This window comes from Hippichthys cyanospilos, chromosome 12 (assembly GCF_059441005.1).
Source record: "Hippichthys cyanospilos isolate Australia breed blue-spotted pipefish chromosome 12, RoL_Hcya_1.0, whole genome shotgun sequence".
Classification (NCBI taxonomy): domain Eukaryota; kingdom Metazoa; phylum Chordata; class Actinopteri; order Syngnathiformes; family Syngnathidae; genus Hippichthys; species Hippichthys cyanospilos.
Window position 1 is genome coordinate 6,108,886 of NC_142380.1, and position 20,078 is coordinate 6,128,963.

The window sequence follows — 20,078 nt, forward strand, 5'->3', positions numbered from 1 at the left end:
TTTAAATACCACCTGTATTAGCCAAGAACAAGCAACACGTCAAGCAACGAGGCCTGAGTTAAGTTTTTTTTTACTTTCGTTTGATCATATAGTAGTTCACTTCTTTTTACACTTGCATGAGAGCCAGGAACTTTAAAAATGTCTTTATTACTTCATAAATTAAGGCTTGATTTGGAGGTGAAAATATCCACTTCTGACTGCATTGTTTTGACCTTTGAACAGTTTGGAAGGCACATTTATTAGCGGACTGGCCGCGTGAACGTGAGGCACTTGTTGTCGCGATAAACCAGCTCCGCTTTTATGAACTCGAACCGTGACAACAAACAAATTGAGATCGAATGGAGATTGCATCCACAAATAGTCATGCGGAGCAGCTGCCATGCGCCATTTGAAGCCAAAACATATTTTCAGGCATCTTCAACAGGTGCAAGTAGGCCTGCCACGATTTTGCTAAGAAAACGAGTGGGGGGAAAAAATCCTTCCATCAGGCTTTTTCTGGAGAGCCTTCAGAGAAATTGAAGGGATGTGAGCTTTGCAACCCCCCGAAAAAAATACAAAAAAACTCCTCCGCTTCCCTTTCCTGTGCATTTGCTTGGATATGCATGCTTTGCATTCTTGCTTTCCGTTTGACTCGAATTTCTCTGGGTTTGGTGGAGCACAAGGGACGAACTCAAATCTTTGAACTATTCCTCCTTTCTTATCAATCAGCGAAAAAATATTATCCTGTAACCTTTTTCTTAACGAGGGATTAGAGATGTGGGAGGTTTCTTTACATTTTCAAACGAGACAACCGGCACTGCAAAATTTACATTAACATTAGATAGATTACGATTGATTTTTTTTGGAGATATATCGTCATTATAAAAATGTTAAATACGTTGATTCTCCGACGTTAACAATATTACAAAAACATACTGTGTATTGCAATCAAATTCTAATTATACGTAACGGTGATCTTTTCCCCTTCACAAATAGTAAATAAAGAGAAGTTGATGTAAATGTTACTTCGGTCCACGTGATCGCTTTAAAACATATCAATCACTGCATATAGTCACTAAATCAATGACCTAATGAATGCATTTACATTTCAGATGCCCAGGGCAAACTAATGCAAAGCACATCATTTTTGACATGCAACAGATATTTTACGTAAACACATATATTTTGTTGATTGAACTTGATTTATTATTTCATCATATGGCCTATTTTTTTATTTGGTTTTGACACACAACGTGTCAATTTTCATCCGAGTGGTCAAAACTATAGTGAAAGATTCAAGTGGGATACGTCTTTGATATATAAATGGATTTATTAGATCACTCGACTTTACACTTGTCCCTTGTCTGCTTTTGTTTTTTTCTTTTGGTGATCTACACCCAAAACCCTTCTTACATGCGAACAAACTGTACAAAAAAAATAAAAAGTTAAAGAGACCCGCCACTAAATGCACATGCAATGGCAACAGAAAGTTTTGGCCCGACATATAAATACTAAAAAATAGAAATGAAAAAACGCCAGCTCTTTCTTTCCACATATAGGTGTCCATTCGGATTCGGTTGAGATTGCGCTGTACATATGGACAAAGGAATAAATAGGGCTTTGCGCGGCCGGATTCAGGGCCGCGCGTTCTGCTCGATCTGCTGGTGCTGGCTCCGCACGGCGAACCTGTTGACGTGCACGGGGATGGGCACCACGATTTTGGGGTTCCTGACGGGCTCCCCCGAGCGGTTGTTGACGTTGCCGGCCTTGATGCGCTTCCACTTAGCGCGCCGGTTCTGGAACCAGATCTTGACCTGCACCTCGCTCAGCTTGAGCGCGTGCGCGATCTGCGAGCGCTCGGTCAGCGAAAGGTACTTTTTGCAGTGGAACTCCTTCTCCAGCTCCAGCAGCTGCTCGCTGGTGAAGGCGGTGCGTCTCCTGCGGCTCTTGCCCCCGGCCGCGGAGGCGGCGCCGGGCGGCAGCGAGTCGCGCGGGGCGGCCCCCAGCTTCAGCTTGGCCTTGTGCGAGACCAGGCCGCCGCAGGTGGCGCCGTCCGAGAAGCTCTCGTTGTCGCTGTCCGCCGAACTGTCCTCCCGCTCGCTGCTGCACGCCGCCTCGCCGACGCCGCCGCGTTTGCCGTCCGCCTTCTCCTCGTCCGAGCTGTACAGCTTCGTCTCGCCTGCAGACCCCCCACCACCCAACCCCCCCAAAAAAGTTAGATCGGATGCAGAGTCTGCGGTGTTAAACAAAATGGACAAACGCGGGCGCACGTGAAAATATTCGAAAACATGTACTGGCAGTCCCGTGCAAAAGTTTGGGAACACCACAGAGATTCACCAAGTTTCATCCACATTATAGAAAACTGTAAGCACAGCGGCAAACTCTTTTTTAAAACATAATGCGTTATTTACATGGTGTTTCAAAACTTTTGACGGACCCTGTACTAAGCAAACATCATTTTATACGTAATTTAGCTGTCAGAATATGTTGTATTTTTTTAAAACGGTCATGTCATTCACGGGACGCAACTGATTGACTTTTACGCACGCTTTTGCGCATCACTTTTCATCACTCGAAATGATCCAAAGTGCTCACATTTCGGAAGATGTTTTTATTTTTCACGTGACTTGAATTTAGCTGAAATCACGAGATGTAAAAACAATCTATAGGCACCGATTCTTGACAAAGTTTTCCAAAATATTGTGGCAAGTGCCAGCGCTAAACGGACGCAAACGTGTCCGCATAAAGTGAGTTCAAAAGAAAAGTTTTATTTTATTTTTTCGCCTACCTGCAATGGCGTGGAAGGTTTCGGAGAAGGCGAGCAAGTCTGCGTTTTTGTCCCTGCAGACGCGCGGCACGTCCTCCGCGCGCGGGCTCTCCCGCAACCTGCCGGTGCCCGGCTCGCTCCCGGCGCCCGGCCTCGGGCCGGCCAGCTGCTCCTGCGGCGGGTAGAAGGTGTCGGGCGGCTCGGGGAAGCCGGGCACGGCGGTGGCCAGCGCCACCACGGACGGCACGCCCTGGCCGTGCAGGCCGGCGGCGGCGCAGAAGGCGTTGCCCTGCAGGCGGCCGGCGAAGGAGGCCAGCGGCGCCAGCGGGTGCGGGAGTCCCCCGGAGGACAGCGGCGAGTGCGGGAGCACCAGCGGCCGGTAGGGCATGAACATGGGGTAGCCCGTGTAGAGCAGGTGTCCCGGTCTGGGCTGCGGGGTCCCGATCAGGGAGTCGATGGAGAAGGCCGTCGTCCCCTGGCCTCCCGCTCGCTGCATCTTGGCGGCCCCGGCTCCCGTCACGCTTTGGGCCCCGGCCGCATCCCCGGAAGCGGAAGGGCCACAACTTTGCGCGCTCCCCCCTTCCGTAATTTGTCCCGTCGCCCGCGCGCCGCCCGGGCTCTAGAGCTCGGGAGAGAGAAAGAGAGAGAGCGAAGAGAGGGAGCGCGCGAGCGCATTGGTCGCGGTGCGAGATGGGAGGGGGCGCCGGTCCCCGGGGGCTCATCCATCTTCCTCAAATTACGCTTCATTTCCTTATTCAGCCGCTGACTTTTTGGCCGTCCTGAGAGGCGGTCGTTCCCAGTAGGGGACCCCCCCCCCCCCCCCCTTTCCCTCCCGCCCCTCCCTCCATTTTTTTTCAAGCGAGTCCTTCCCCTTCTATCACCGTCGACCACACCAAGCCAATCAGCTATTATTAATTTTGATTGATGATTAGCAATTACCCCGGATTGAAAACAAGCGAGCCTTTTGTGCCCCCCCCCCTCTCCTCGCTGAGAGTCTGGAGGGGAGGAGAGGCAGATGTCCCTCCCTGACTCTCCGGGGCCCCTCCAAACAATGTGTTTGGCCCCGGATAAAGAAGTGCCGCCGTGCACGATTGTTCCCTGGAGAGCGATACTTTGGGAAAATGAGAGTGGGATAAAAGGCCGGGTCAACCGCGGCGTGGCTTTGCAACATGGCCAAAGTCACAATTTCGGATGGGGATGGAGGGGTCCCCGCGTTGCCAAATTGAGCAACTTGCACCATCTTTGTTCTTGAGGCAATAATGCCAGCGTGGGGGATGACGACGATTATGTCGGTGATGATTGGGCCGTACTGCGGGTCGCGCTGGCCGAGCTCTCCGAAAGCTCTTCTGATTGCGACATCATGTATCGCACATGCCCTCATTAGGCCTTTTATCGCCATTAGAAGCAAAACGCATTCACGTCGTGCGAGTCATGAATAGATCCATTTATTACCTATTCATTTGAACGTACTCATTAATGCCGTTTTATGTGTACCACCGATAATTACAAATAGTCTTATATTTTCGTCATTATTATGTACGGTCATTTAAAGTTTAACAAGGCGTTGAAAAAATATTAAACGCATCGAGAGAAACGTCCGAGTCCATTTGGGTCAGAAATCAAAATGTAGATTTGTTTAAAACATCATTTTGATTTTCCTTGACGAAAAAAAAAGTTCTAATTTCGTAGACTTATCTCGTTGAATTAACGTTATTGAAAACATTTTATTTCAGCATTTCGAATCAAAGTAAAGTAAAACAACTTCATTTTTACGAAGAGCTTACAATGAATGAAAAACAATAACTCATCATTTCTTCACATTATTGCGTGTTCAATGTGAGTTTCACATTTTGAATAAACTACCGAGTCATTTATGCAGATACACTTTCCTCACACTTATTTGATTAAAAAAAAGTAATCAGTGAGATGTATTTATGGAGCATTCACACAATTTTGCGCTTAATTATTATTAAATTATTACAAAAATACTATCAAAACAACTAACATTTAAATTAAACGATAGATGTTCACTGATGTGCTTCTCCGTTTTAGGTTTATCACAGACAAAATAGATGACGGAGAAAAGATCACAGTTTGGTAAAATCAGAAAAAAATATAGATAAAACAATATAAAGAAACTGATCAAGTAACTACTGAAATAAAACAATATTCATATTAGAAAATGGAAGCGGTGAGGCGGCCCCTTTATCACGTCAAGTCTCTTGCGCCCTCTCGTGGTACAAAACCGAACATGCGTAAAGACGAAAGTCAAACCGAACAAAGTCGTGCAATATCAAGTTGCGAGCTCCTGTTCGAAGTGCTTCATCAGTGAACATAACCGCTGTAATCCAGAAGCAAGTAGTTCTTGATGGCGTTGGGCAGATGTAGTCTCGGCACCACCGTGTTGAGTCTGCCCTCCAGAAAGAGCCTCAGTGTGTAGCGTGACAGGTGCTGCAGGGAACGAGGCGTCCGTGCAAGAGAAAACACCGACTCGTAGAACTCCTGATGCTCCTGCACAGAAAAAAAGCTCATGTAATTTAACGCGAAAGCACCGTAGTTTCTTTAGTGCGTATTGCGCACTTTACAGAGCCAAGATTAAACATGGTAGTAGTTATACATTTGGCGTACCATCGCAGCTATAATAATAATAAAAATAATAACACCCCACTCAAGTTACAAGTTCTAAGAGAAGAAAAAAAACGCCTACAAGAATAAGTCAGATATGCATATGTATTTCAAAGAACTGTAACACAGAATCACAGAAAAAAAAATTACGGCAGTCTTTGAAATATGTTTTATTTGATGATTATATGTTCTTTCCAACGCTATTTTACAAGCGTTGTGGAAAATAGTTGTGGAAAATTTTGATTAATCACGATCAATCATGGTAAATTTCATGATTAACCAGTGATGTTCGCCAGCCCTAATATATATATATATATATATATATATATATATATATATATATATATATATATATATATATATATATATATATATATATATATATATATATATATACATATATATATATATATGTGCATGCGTTCCTGTAGAGTTTTCTACTAACATAGTCCTCACTTGTTCAAACCTCTTTTCGATCGTCAAGACTTGCTTTTAGAGTAGAAGGTTCTAAGTGGGTCAGGATAGAGGTTATGTATAAGGGTTAGGCAATCATTTTTCATGGTGAAGTTTCGGGTTATGGGCTCGGAAATTTTAGCGGATGTCTTCACAGTTACAATCAAACAAAAATGTGTTTTAAGTGGGAAAAAAAAAAGATTTTAATAGTGGCAAAGTAAGTAGGCTGTTCTCCGAGAACCGCGTGTCCGTCCATTCATTGCTAGGTTTGGTTTGTGTGTGCACGTGCCATTATTTAAATTTCCTCATGTGTACAATCTATTAAGACGTTACAAATGGTCTGTGAGTATCCCAGCAAGTATTGCGCAATGCAGTGTTTTTCCTCCATACGGCGGTAAACTCGCCTTGAATACTTCGGGGGGAACAGATTCCACCCAGGTGTCGGTGACCCTGAGGTGAGCGTAGGCGTTGAGCAGCACTTCGATGGAGCGCGGGGATTGCGAGCAGTGGCTGAGAACCTGAAAATGAGCAGCAAGAGGACCTTGAGTGTTGCCATGATGTGCGGTTTGTGAGTCAGGCAACCAGCGCCATAGATTCAAAAGAAATAAAGTAATTAAACACTTGTGAGATGAACAGATTGGGGCTCCCTCCGGGGGTCTAACTGGAAATTATGCAATTAGTGCTAATTAATCTGCTATTAACACTTGCCTAATTAGGAAGCAGTTTTGTCTGGTGCACGTGGGTGCACTGGTAGTTGCGAGTCAGCTTCCCGCCGCGCTCCGCGTCGCGCGGGGAAACGGGAAGCTTTGGAAGTTGACAGGTCTCGGAAATGAGAGCCGGTGGCGGCGGCAAGAGTGCGGCGCTCGCTCGCTAATGATGCAAAATGAGACACCTTGATGGCTAATTGCCAATTGGCTAATCACTGACACCACACTCTTGTCAAAACTACAAATGGAATAGCTCAACAACAATCCTCATTTGCGCCAAAGTGGGTTAGCTTAGAAAAAACTGGGAATTCAAGTCAAAAATGTTCTTGATTGCCATATGTTCTTTGACGTGTTTTGCTGTGCACAGCGACCTGGTCCTAATTACAAGCAAATACGTTATTTAACGTCAAAAATAAAGATGAATTCAAACTCCTTTTCTGTTCCCCATATATCCCAATATGACAGTTTTTCTTTAAAAATGAAGGAAAATACCCCATCAAAACATGTGATTGTACAACTTTTTTTTTTCAAGGAATACAGTGAAGCGCAAAGAAAAGTAAACAGAAAAAATAATGGCGCTGTAGTGTCTCATTTTGGACACAAAGTGGAGCCCACATAATATCACGTCGGAATGAATTAAACATGATTGCAAGCCTGTTCTGTGTGCACCGCCAATTTAAACATCAAAAATAGCATTTGTGGAATATGAATTTGGCCGCAAAACTCTGCTGTATTGATCCATCGGGGGGGCAGGCGGCCATTTTGAAATCCCAGGTCTCCTGTTTTCCATATGTTCCGTTTACAAGCTGAGCCGTGATTCGCCGTCGGTTGTCAGATAAGACTTCCATTGTAAAACCGAGATGCCAGAGAACAGATAGCAAGAAATCACAAGGGAAAAATTTGAAAGTGTCTTTGCCTTTACCTTGGGAAGCGCTCCGGGCCACACTCGAATGGAGCCGTGGTTAAGCAGGGCCCGGACCACCCTCTCGGGTTCGTGGGCCAGCTTGAAGCGAACCGCCTTGAGGATGTTGTGCATGGGGGCTTCGCCGCCGTAGTCCATATCGTTAACGCAGGCCCCGTTTTGCAAAAGCAGCTCCACTAAGTCGGCGTTGACGTTCTTGCAGGCCATGTGCAGGGGCGTGCGTCTATCCTGGTCCGCGCTGTCGACGTAGGCCCCCGCCTCGATCAGAATCCGGCTAAGGTCGAAGTAGCGCCGGAGGTCCCGCGGCTCCTGCGGCTGGGAGCAGGCGGCGTTGAGGGGCGTGAGGCCTTCTTGGTTTTTGGGATTGACGGCAGCTCCGTAGCGCAGGTAGAGCTGGGCATGCTCAGTCAGAGCGTTTCGGGCCGCCACGTGCAACGGGGTATCATCCTCGTCCGCCGTGCGCGCGTTGATGGCAGCGCCGTACTCGAGGAGGCACTTGGCGCATCTGCGAATTATCGTGATCGCGAAATTTACCGATTCATTCTGATACAAACGACAAAAGTTGTCTTAAAATCAATCTATGCATCCAGTAGCTAGTTGCTTGATCATGTAATTGGTAGGGGTTGGCAATCGTAACCACTGCCACGGAGCATATAAAAAATTATGAGTCACGGCTAGGGTCATATTAAATTTGATCATGATTTCATCTCAGATTTGCGAGTGTTTTTATGGTTTTGCTCAATACAATACTCACTGGAGGGACTCCGGGCCGGAGCACAAGTGCAAAGGCATGCGGCCGTCCTCCGAGAGCGCATTGGCGTCGGCGCCGTGGACCAAGAGCAGTCTGGTACACTCGGGCTGGCAGTGGGCACAGGACTCGTGCAAGGCGCTGATGCCACCCGGTGCCAGGTCCACGCTGGCCCCCCGTTGCAGCAGGAGTTTCAGACACTCGGCAAAGCCCCGCCCGGCCGTGATGTGGAGCGGCGTCGTCAGCTCCTGCTCGTACGTCAGCGACCAAAGCCCTGCCCGGGAAAAGCGGGACAATCGGATTCCTGCTCCAGCCATTTAGAAATAAACGCAAGTCCGTCTCTCCACTAAATCTTTGAAAGACCTACTCAAGCTCCTGTAGTTAAATCTGAAGTTGGTCCACTCGTCTATGTCACTGGTGTCAAAAACGGCATCGATCAAGTACGCGTATTCGTCGTCGTCCACGATGCCGACCATAGTCAGATCGTCGCCCACCAGCAGAGAGTTCCAAAAGTGGAGCACGGGTCCTGTGGCCTTTGCCGTGGCGATCACGTCGTTGCGGAAGGCCTTTGGCTTGTGCCACTTCACCTTCGGCGCCACGTAAGCCATCGCTTCCGCCTAACTACTTCACGATTAGTACTTGTTCCTTCAAGATGAGCCTGCTTTGGTGTGTTGTTTGCGCGGATGAGGCTATTTCAGGAGGTCATGTGATATGACCCACTGAGCCATGCCAGAACGCATTGGAGTTACTCTTGGTTCTAGCGAGTAAGCAGGGAGCAGTCAAAGTATAAGCCATCTCAAACGTCAATTCTTAACCCCATACATATGATCAGAAATCCATACGGGTCTGCAGAAACAGGATAATGATCTTGATCAATCGATTTAGGTCTCTTGTAGCACAGAGACCTTCAGGAAATTGGCCCTCGAGGAACAGGATTGACCACTCCTTTTGTCGGGTGTGTTTTTGAGTAGGGTTCTTCAACTCTGTTCTTGGAGGCTTCGTCTCTTGGAAGAGATGCAGTATGTCCCCGTGCAGCAACGCCCCTTGATTCAAAAGATCAGACACTCAGCAAGGTCTGCAGAAGCGGGAAACGATCTTGATCGCTTGAATCAGGTGACTTGTAGCAGGGAGAAATAGAAAACATCCAGGACACTGGCCCTCGAGGACCAGGATGGAAGGCTCCTTGTGTAAGGTTTTTTTTTTTAAGATGGGGGTCTTCGATTTTGGTCCTGGAGGCCTAGTCTCCTGTACGTTTTGTATGTCTACCTGCTTCAACACAATGATTCAAAGTATCCGACAATCAGCAAGGTCTGCAGAAGCTGGAAAACGATCTTGATTGTTGGAGCAGGGAGACTTAGAAAACATGTAGGACACTGGCCCTCGAGGACCAGGTTTGAAGACTCCTATTGTAAGGTGTTTTTAATGGTAGAGGTCTTCAATCCTGGTCCCTAAGTGTTGTTCTCTTGATGTTCTGTCTGTCTCCTGGCTGATGCACAGCAATCAGCAAGGTCTGTAGAAGCTAGATGAATATCTTGATCATTTGATTCAACTTATCGCAGGGAGACACAAAAAACATCCAGGACACCGGCCCTCAAGGACCAGAATTGAAGTATTCATGTTTCAGTTTTAGTTTTCATTGTCACAACAACGTTCCTTATCTCGCGACGTCACCTCGTGATACGTCTCTAAATATAACGCACTCCTGTGTTTAATCCGCACATCACTTTGAGTTGCCGTGGCGACACGCCGCTCACGATTTGCATACTATCACCGTCTATTGTACAGAAGAAGTCAGCGCCGTGCCCCCATTGGATGCGAGCCTCTCCAAAACACAATCTTCATAAATGAGCCTACCACCTACCACGTGGCAAATTTCGAAATGAAATCCTAATGATGACAGATGTTGTCTCTTACCCTCCCCCCGGGCCACCCAGCGCATCTCTCCGCCCTGCGGCTGGATGATGAGGCTGGCGGAGGATCCTGGAGGAAAGAGGCGGAGCAAAGCCTCCAGGTTGCCCGTGTATAGTGCGTTTTGGACCACCGCATCTCGGCACACGGTCGGCCTCGGCGCAGCGCCGGACCTCAAAGTCGTCCTGTCCTGGGCCTGCTTCTGAAGAGCACAACTCAGCAGAAGATGGGAGGCCAAGCGCCTCTTGTTCTTGTATCTCTCCAGCATGTCCTCATCCAGCTGGAGGGAGCGTAACGCCTTCGACGTGAAGACGAAGCTGTCTCGCGACATGTTGAAGGGCTTCGTCCGGTACGCTGGACAAAGTCAACGGTGTGGCTAGCAGCTGGCCTTTGCCGCTTGTTTTGATATTTGCGACAAAGCCCTCCCTGCCCGAAAGCTATTTTCGTCTCACGTGGAGCCGCACAGGAGACGCAGCTATCAAGCGTTGCCATTTGGTTGCCATAAATAAAACGAAAATAACATCAACTGCTTTGGGTGACACGTTTCATCTTTTTTTCGACACGGTCATGTGAGAAACAAATTAAAAGTGGGCACGCCGTGACTTCATTCCGCACCCAACCTGTTGTGAGTCGACAAATAACACAAACTTCTCCTAAAATCATCTTTAATGGCTTTTTCAAGTCGATAAAAAAAAAACACTAGCAAGCTAAAATATTGCATAGCTTGTCAAAACATGTCGACTTTCAATATGGCAACCTGGCGTCCCTTCTTAATGCTTACAAACGGGAGGTCCAGAGGTACACCCTATAGGTGTCAAATTTAGCCCATGTCAGGTTCATTTACTGCCATTACAAATGGGAAATATTGACAAATTTGTATTAATAATTTTTGTATTAATCCTTTAATGACAACTCTAGAACAGGGTGTAATAGAGATTTTGGTGTTGCGACCCCAAAACCACCAAGGGACACCAGTGAACAACTAATGACATTTGCAAGCTTTTCAATGACTTCATTGTGTGGCTTAGCCTGACTGCAATAATGTGAAGTTCTTGCTATGCATTGTGGGACTTGTAGTTTTCAAAAGGCTTCAACCCAAGAACTACATGTTGCAGGAAAGCTTTTATTTTGCTGCAGAGAAACATTTGATTCCATGCAACATTTCATCACAACATTTCGACTTTGGGGAATCTTTATCTGACGGCCACACCTTTACTTAAACACCAAATGCTTAAATTTGTCTTGGTTTTTGGTATGTATGAATTCCGCTTTTAGACAAAAACAACAGCTCCTTCAAAGCGTGCTTGTTTTTGCGCTCGTTGTAAAAAAATCATTCAGATCTTTTGCCTGCTCTTTCACAGGCCTTAATGGCTTTTCAGTATCCACGCGACTCCCCGCGTGGGCGCATTAAGCTGAATGACGAGCCACCGCTGCGCGTCTACCCCACGTGAAGTGTTCTGATGGAGGAGGGACGGCGCATAATTAAGCCTTTTGCAGCCTACTCACCAGGCACCCAGATAATATCTCTTTTTGAATGATGGACCAGCATTTTCTCTGCGATGCGGCCATATCCTTGCTAGTGGATCAAATCGACGGACTCCAAGAATGGCACCAAAATTACACAAATTTATCATTGACCTCATTATTATTACTGTAAATTTTGGACCATGGGCAGCTACTTTTTTTCTCATCATTTGAACCCTGTGTCTTACAGTCTTGACTGCAGTTTTTTTTTCTACTATCCATCATGGGGGAATATCCAAACAAAGGGAGGCAGAAGAAAGTATAGATTTTGAGATTAGGGAGCACGCTCCACTAGTAAACACAATCAGGCATATTACGGTTTTGTTTGGGCGGTATTCTAACAATTCTGTGCGTCTGTGTTATGTTGAAAGCATGTTGGTGCGGCTCTCATGTGTTGAAGGCATGATGTTGCTATAACCAGGCAGTTTGGCAAAAAGTTTTGAATATAAAAAAAAATAATTGAACATTTCTATGTGCCATATTTCTTCGTAAATATCTGATGTTACAACCTGCGGCTTATAGTACAAAGTCTGACAAAATTATTTTTATGTTACATGTTTGCTGTGCGGTTGTTAATCCGGTTTATCGTACAGTCTGAAAAATATAATATTTTCGTTATATTAATATTATTCATTGATTCTTTTATTATTTCCTCCTTCAAATACAGCTGAAAAATTATTGAAATGATCACTTATTTCTTCATTCATTTATTCACTGAGAAAAATTCTAAAGATGTTCATCATCAAGTTCCAGGACCCTAAAAAATTGTTGGTTCTGTTAAGCAAATGTTTCTCAGTCAGCAGTTTTTTGTTTGTTTGAAGTAGATGGACCAGAAGACTGGAAATATTAACCAACTTTTTTATGACAAAGGACTTCTTTGTCTTATACTGTGTCTTTCATTTTCACCCATCTTTTTGAGAAGAAACACTTGTGTGAAATGGTATACCGCTATGCTAGCTGCTAGCAAGGGCGCCGCCATTTACTTGTCAATTTTTCTTAAAAAGGATAGTGTAATGTGAGTGTTATGTTTCAAATGTTTTATATGACATTTCAGTTTACAACAGCGGTGGTGACATATCCTGAATTTGTACTTGGGTCACGCTAATGCTAGTAAAGTCAAAATGAGGCTAAATATTTGCATGAATCTCACTGTCAGTTAGCGATAGCCTCCGTGTAGTTTATGTTTTGTGGCGGGAATGTTTTTATGTCATTATTGCTTTAACTGTCTTTCTTGATGTATGATCAAATTTTCCTTCGTGTCCAACAGTGTGTGTATTCCGCAATGGAGGCTTAAAAGTGCTCTACAAATCAACTTTAGTATTTCTTGTGACACATTTAAGTCTCAACAATACTCAAATGTTATGAACTTAGCCCAGTTAACGACGGTGACAGTCTTATAGCGTATATTTGATCCAAATGGGAAATTTTGTCGGGAAGTTCGACTTTGACTGTCGCCGCGCCGCCGCACGCCGTCGCCAAGCTAACTGTGTCCCATCTGTACCTTAACGACAAATCGAGGTCATTTATTTTATGTTACAGTTGGGTAATGGCCGCCACATTACACCGACGGCGAGCGTGAGTTTCAAGTTGGAGAACTCACATTAGCCGAGCCGAGACTAGGAATATTGTTTTGTGTGGCTGGAGTACATCCTTTTAAATGATACACATAATGAGTTTATAATATGCATCGGGGCTACCTCCTCTCTACTTTGATGTCTTCCAAATGGCCCGGGTGTCATCAGCAAAACATGTAGGCACTTTCCCGCCTCATTGGCTCCCAAATGTATTTTAAATATCATTCCTTGTAACACAATTATTTAAAACGCTGAACTAAACACTTACTAATGGGGGGAAAAAAAGACGGCGGCTTCAATAGATTCATTTCTCAAATGGTTGGCCTTGCTGGGTTTTTTTGTGTGTGTGTAGAGTAGCAGCAACTGTGATGACGACCAAAAAAAAAAACATCAATAACCCGCCCCCCTATCCACGGTTTCTTTACATTAGCCGCCAGGAGCGATATAGCTTCATGGGTTTTCTGCTTTGTGGTCAAGCGTCTTGTTGTCCCCGGGCGGCCCAACATCAGTCCTGATGAAAGGCAGCCACTTCATTTATGCAATCATTGGCAATTAGTTCCCTCTGATTATGTGCCTCTTAATGCCGTTTGGAGTACGGTGGCACACATACGGAAGGAGATTTAACTGCGGCCCTCCTGCTACACTCGGGAGCGAGCCTGATGAAATGTAATTAGTGTAGTATCAAATGATAATGGATTTGCGGTTTGATTTGCTGTTAGTTTAAGGCGGAATTGTTAAAGATCGTGTCGCTTTTCACAGCCTGTCGGGTTTCATGATGTGATTATAGGTGTTGGAAAAAGAACATTTTAATGCGGCGGTTCTCAACCTTCTAACTCATATTTATCGGGGGCCGGATTGTAGTTATAATTTTTGTCGGAGGGCCGGTATGATTGTGAAATCAAATCAATTTTAGGTGCGTTTGTCACACGTCTAACTAGTTTTGAAATAAGAGCCCGGTAAAAACTGTTCAAAATAAATATTGGGAACAAAAAAATGCTGGTTATTTTTACCCCCAAATTTTTAAATGTTGAGGACAACTTGCAAATTTAGTATTTCAACCAGAAATTTGAAGTTTGCTCAGGATGTCGCGGGCCACATAAATTGATGCGGCGGGCCGGATCTGGCCCCCGGGCCTTGAGTTTGACACCTATGCCTTAACCAGTGCAAAGCATTTTTAGGTAACAAAAAAGAAAAGACTTAAAACATGCCATCTTTGTATGATTTATTCAAGTTTACACCCTTTCAAACTTCATTTGTATTGAAATAATCAACCTAAAGTGTCCTTTTTTTGGATCATAGAAGACATAAGACATAACTTAATCCATATTTTTCCACAAAAATAATCAAAATAAACGATACCACAAAATAAAATCTAAGGAATTTCCCTAATTTGTGACATAATCACACAAGGGTTAATAATTCATTTAATGTCATGAATTGGTCTTTGGATAGCTGATCAATAACGCTTCCTACGGAGGCATAAGTCCATAAAAGCCGTGAACCTGACTGCGAAACGATCCGACGTCTGTTCGGGATGCCTGACGTGTTGCCGGAGAAGCCAAATGAATTTATAGAGCATTAAATGAAAGCGCGGCTCTCAAGTACTCTGCGCCGGTGTGATTACATTTCGATATTGAGCGAGCGTCGGGCCCCGCTCCGCACGTTGACGCGCACACACTCACACACGCGCAAACACACACATTGCAATTGTCTCTCGCCGCACTGATCAACATGCAAATGGCGCCGTGCTTCATGGTGACAATAGGGAGGTTCATATTTCAGCATAATAGTCTTGGATAACTTTAGCCATCGATCACAAGCTCATTTCATTGTGCTAGCGGTTAATACGTGCTTCCCCGCCAAGTGGAACATTTTCTAATGATGTGCCGGCAACACAAAAACAAGGCGAGCCGGCATCGCTCACTAATGCGGCCATCCATAATGCGTTTCATAGCGAGACGGCTAGCCTATTGACTAGCGCTACGCGGGGGCGCCATGTTAGCAACTTTCGCCAGGAAAGTTGCTGCAGGCATCGGATATTACACGTGACTCTCAACTAAATACAAGCGTTCCGAAACCTTGTTTTTTTTAAATGTTTTCCCATTTTAAGACTATTTTTTTCTTTTTAAACAATGTCTAAGATTACGCCTCTGGCACGATAGGGGACTTGAGCTACATCGTTATGCCTTCGCTCTATATCTTCCTTTCAAATGTGGTAATTCAGTAGTGAAAATTGGTTTTAGTATGTTCTGCAGAAGAGGATGTTTGGAGTCGTTTGAATTTCTTAACTTGTGATATATCAGGGAGAGAGTTTGGCTAAAATTGTCAATTTAAAAAATAGTTTTCAGATTTTAACTGTGGGAGAGATTAAGTGAAGTTATTGTGTGTAGCAAAAATATGCACCACTCAAAGCAGAGCTCACAATTTCGCTGTAAACCTGCCGTACAACAACATTCGAAGGCTTCTGTTAAGAAAAAAAAAAAAAAAAACTAATTACATTGCTACTTAGTGGATGGCAATTGACATTTGAAAGATTTTTTTTCTCTCTCTTGTGGATGGGGGATTTCTCAAAGAATGTGTGCAAGTGTGTGAATGACAAAAAATAATTAAAAAAAACACACATGTGCATGATCACTTCCAGGTACGTGTTCAACAAGCCACCTGTTGAACCATCATCTAAGAAAATAATTTTAGGAGAGGATTTCATCACCTCTAAGCGAGGCTTTTTTTTTTTTTTTTTTTAAATAAATGGAGAGCCATTTGAATGCGTCCAGCACTTTAACGGGTTTGGAAACGCTACAATGCAGTTTTTCTGCGCAACGCTGCCATCTACTGGCGGACAACGGCGTAGCAGTGCGAGGGAGTCAACTGATGAGACAATGACGAAGGCACACTTTTTTTTTTTTAACTATTATTTTTCACTTGGAGCTGGTGTACTTTGTGACGGCCTTGGTACCCTCGGACACGGCGTGCTTGGCCAGCTCGCCGGGTAACAGCAGCCTGACTGCGGTCTGCACCTCGCGGCTGGTGATGGTGGCTCGCTTGTTGTACTGGGCCAGACGCGACGCTTCGGTGGCGATCCTCTCGAACAGGTCGTTGACGAACGAATTCATGATGCTCATAGCCCGGCTGGAGATACCCGTGTCCGGATGAACCTAAGCGGGGAAACCCATCTTACTCGCGCCTAGTTTCATAAAATATTTCATGGACAGTATGCATTAGGTTTTAAAGTCTCAAAAAAATGTCATTCGCTTAAAATGTGCATTATTTTTCAGTGATTAAAAATGCATTTTTTTTTTTGCCTCATTGGAAATTAAGAGTAGTCAGTGATTCTCGTCTAGTGGTTACAGCTCAGATTTGTTTACAAATTGAGTTCCACGCATTACAAAACAGACAACAGTGTCCACACCTGAGAAGTAAACAAAGCTAAACGGAAAACGGAAGTCAGGTGGACACAAACGTGGTCAGTCTGAATAAAAAAAGAAGTAAAAGTAGTCGCCCACCTGTTTCAGAACTTTATAGATGTACATGGCGTACGTCTCTTTACGCTTGACCTTTTTCTTGGCCCGTTTCTCTGACGAACTCTTGCCTTTCTTCTTTGAAATATCGTTTGCCATTTTTGTTTGTTTTGTTTCCGAACAATTTGAACACGCTGTTAGGAAGGATTATTCCGATATTTCTACCGCCGCACCTGCATTTAAGGGTCGTGGTGCAATTAGCAACGAATGAAGCGCACCTGTTTGTACCGGAAGGCGTCCCATTTTGGTGCACGCTCACCTCTCATGTATCGGACCAAAGCAAAAAGAAAGGTGCGTTCTATTGTCGTTTCTGGAAATCAGAACTTACTTGCAGTGAATAGTTTTGTCCACAGCGTGGCGAGCTTGTACAGTTTGTAGCGACGCAGCGCGTCTGGCCAACTCAAGATTTTCCGCTTCAGCGGCATTGACTGCCTGGGTGAATGAAACCTGTTAGAGGAGTTTCACGGAGCCATTTTGTAGCCCATCGCTATCTGTGGGTGCTGCTTAATTCGATTAATTTGGTAAGTCTTTAATCATTTAGTGGAAAGAAAAAAATACGGGGCAGTCGGGTGTGACAAATGAGTAAAGCGCTACAGATTCCCCAGTTGATGGAAGATTTGGGCAGAGAGAGTGTATTCCCCGGGTGGTTGAACAGTTACCACTTCTATTTTTGCTGTGCAAGTTTGTACTACTCTATTCTCTGTGGCAATAATAAACAATAAATGGCTAAGGCATACAGTAGGAATTTGTTCAAGTCAGAGACATTTTCTCCATCAGTGATGTGGCGACAATGACGCTGAAGGCCTGTGTAGTTGCATAGTTTTTGAGTCGCAAAGTGGGCTGCAAGGTGGCGTATGTGCAGCCAACTGGCCACTTTTTCTCGACGGTTGTGTTTTTTTTTTTGGCAACGTGCGATGGCAAAATAATTGTGGCGTTTTCTGCTCTCAAGAGGTGGTGAATTTGATTGCATTTTGTTTCCTTAAGTCGAGAGACTTAAAGGGACAGTGTGTAAGATTTAGGGGCGTTTTTCATTAAGGACAGCAGGAGGTGCTGCAGGTGCTACATTTAGAAGTGCCACCCCCATGGAATATCATTTAGTGATAACTAGACCTAGTATATTTAAAACATACTGCTGGCCATTAAGAACATATTCATTTGCATGTGTGCATTAAGAGTCTTAACGTAGCATATTTGTGATTTAAACAATGTTTCAGTATATAACTATAGTGTCCTCTTTATTTTCAAAGTAACCGCATTCACATAACAAATTTCTCCCAATTATTAGGAGTCAACTGCTTCCATTTACGGCTTCAATCCTCTCCCTGCAGGTGGCTGGAGGAAATATGGACGAGAACACAATTGTGTTCCATACTGTGCTAAAGAAAAGAAGGGACCTCGGTCAACTACTTGACAGAAGAAACTCCTTGCATGTCCTTCTGAGCCAGCGTTGAAGAAGAGAGGTGAGTGCTGCATGAAACTCTCCAAATAGGAGCTTGTGATCATTAAAAAAAAATGCTTTCAAGCAAAGACTGGGAAAATATCGATTCATGGTGAAGGATGTAAACATGCATACATTCCACACAGTTAACTAAGATGCTGTGTAATTTACTGACATAAAAAGTTAATTAAAGCGGTTAATAGATGCTTCAGTTGTTCTTCGGCAACGTTGACATTTTGTCTCCTGCGGCCACTGCAGCCCAATTTGAGATAAATCAAGATTTCAAAAAGCAGAATTACTGGCTATCACTGATTGTGGCTTGTCTTTTTTGAGGTGACATCTAAGCAAGGTAAAAAATGTTCAGCGGCCAGCAGATCTGAGTAATCCAGCTGCCTCTGAAGTTAATCATCTTCAGTTAACTATTTTTCTCCTTATGGGCTGGGGGGTGAGCACTTATGCTTGTAGAAGGAAAAGGGAAGGAGCAAGATGAAAGACGCTGCTGTTTATTGATGCGCATTGTCCTAAAATCAAAAATGTCCTAAAATCGAGCGGTACTCGAAAGTTACTAGTTTGCCTGACGAACTCACTCAGTATTGCACAAGTCTGTTCTAAAAAAAATCCCACTAGTGATGGAACACTGCCACTTACTAAGAAGCATTAAAAGAAACTAAGTTTAACACTTGTAGCACTTATTAATTGATTTCAACTTAACACGGTACATGATTTTTCACCTCTATCAAATATTCTGTATGGTATTCAATGGGAATAAGCGGATGTTTTTTTTTTAACTGAAATATTCAAGATTGCAATCCATACATTTGCTTGTGTATGCAATGCACAGTTCATTTTCCATTGTTGTTCCTTTGTTGTGTTTCATTGGCGGTTCTAAGGTTATTATCAGATTCTCATTAAAAGGTTAGGTTTTTCTTTTTTTAGTGTATTTGTAGATGTTATCGGTGTTTTTACTGAACACAATTGTCTTTTCCTCTGTTGATTGTGAAAAGCCCTGTTGGCTGAGCTGGAATGATGAGCCTCCCTCCTACTTGTTATTCACTGCATTAAACTGTGCATTTCTGCCTCCATCCCCTTGAAAAGCAATTACCGCTGAAAAGTCCACCACATTGATGCTGCAATCTACAACAACAGGCATGCTGCCTTGTACAGAATTCAAATGAAACTTTTGGAATGGCCACCAAAGTGGCCTATCTGCAAGCTGGGCAATGTACGTTATTGCGCATGGTTGATGTCGCTAAATACAGAGGTGTCCAAACTCCGAGGGCCATAATTCAAAACGATACAAATGCAAGCATGCAACAGATACTTTGAATTATTTTTATTTTTTTCCCTACTTTGTCAATCACACCAAATTCAATCATTTGCATATTTTTTTTTCAGTTGCACTATATAGTGTTGTTCCCTAAATATCTTTCTACAAGTCAAATCATCTGGCACACCAAATTCAATCAACCGTAGTTTTTTTTTTTTTTTTTTTAACTACCTAAATATATTTCGATAGGGAAAAAAATCCTGGAATTTCACAACATTTGTAGGTTGTCAGAGACCTGGTATCCTATCAGAAAATGACAGTACCCGAATCCCATCTTTCCATTCAAATTAAAATAGGAGAAATCAGTTGTAAGCTCACCATTTTTAAGCATTTATATCAGAATTATTCGTGTGATATTTTCACATTTTGTCTTTTGACAAAGCTGAAAGTGGAGGAAACTATTTTCACCTGTAAAAAATTCATATTTGGTCACTACAGTGTTATGAAGAAAAATGTTTTTACTAGTTTAGCTGTACAAGTGTTTAGTTACGTTCTACAAAAAATTAAACTTATTAATAGGGGTTAATTTTATTTTAGGCTATACCGTGGACCACTTAAAAATGGACAGAGGGCCATAACTGGCCCCCG

At 43.9% G+C, this 20,078-nt stretch overlaps 3 protein-coding genes across 3 annotated transcripts; all 3 read right to left on the reverse strand.

Annotated features, from left to right (window-relative positions):
- Positions 1-1,290: 1,290 nt before the first annotated feature.
- On the reverse strand, positions 1,291-3,465 carry gbx1 (gastrulation brain homeobox 1). The gene is made up of 2 exons (XM_088429854.1): positions 2,768-3,465; positions 1,291-2,158 (listed from the first exon to the last, which is right to left on the reverse strand). The coding sequence occupies exons 1-2, from the start codon at positions 3,240-3,242 to the stop codon at positions 1,614-1,616; spliced, it is 1,020 nt and encodes a 339-aa protein (XP_088285980.1). The 5' UTR covers positions 3,243-3,465; the 3' UTR covers positions 1,291-1,613.
- A 1,116-nt stretch (positions 3,466-4,581) lies between these two features.
- asb10 (ankyrin repeat and SOCS box containing 10) lies at positions 4,582-10,591 on the reverse strand. Its single transcript, XM_088428652.1, has 5 exons — positions 10,116-10,591; positions 8,208-8,475; positions 7,454-7,958; positions 6,229-6,342; positions 4,582-5,257 (listed from the first exon to the last, which is right to left on the reverse strand). Exons 1-5 carry the CDS (start codon positions 10,438-10,440, stop codon positions 5,072-5,074), a joined length of 1,398 nt encoding a protein of 465 aa, XP_088284778.1. The 5' UTR covers positions 10,441-10,591; the 3' UTR covers positions 4,582-5,071.
- Positions 10,592-16,010: 5,419 nt separating this feature from the next.
- Positions 16,011-16,974, reverse strand: h2bk1 (H2B.K variant histone 1). Its single transcript, XM_088428654.1, has 2 exons — positions 16,711-16,974; positions 16,011-16,362 (listed from the first exon to the last, which is right to left on the reverse strand). The coding sequence occupies exons 1-2, from the start codon at positions 16,822-16,824 to the stop codon at positions 16,126-16,128; spliced, it is 351 nt and encodes a 116-aa protein (XP_088284780.1). The 5' UTR covers positions 16,825-16,974; the 3' UTR covers positions 16,011-16,125.
- Positions 16,975-20,078: the final 3,104 nt, after the last annotated feature.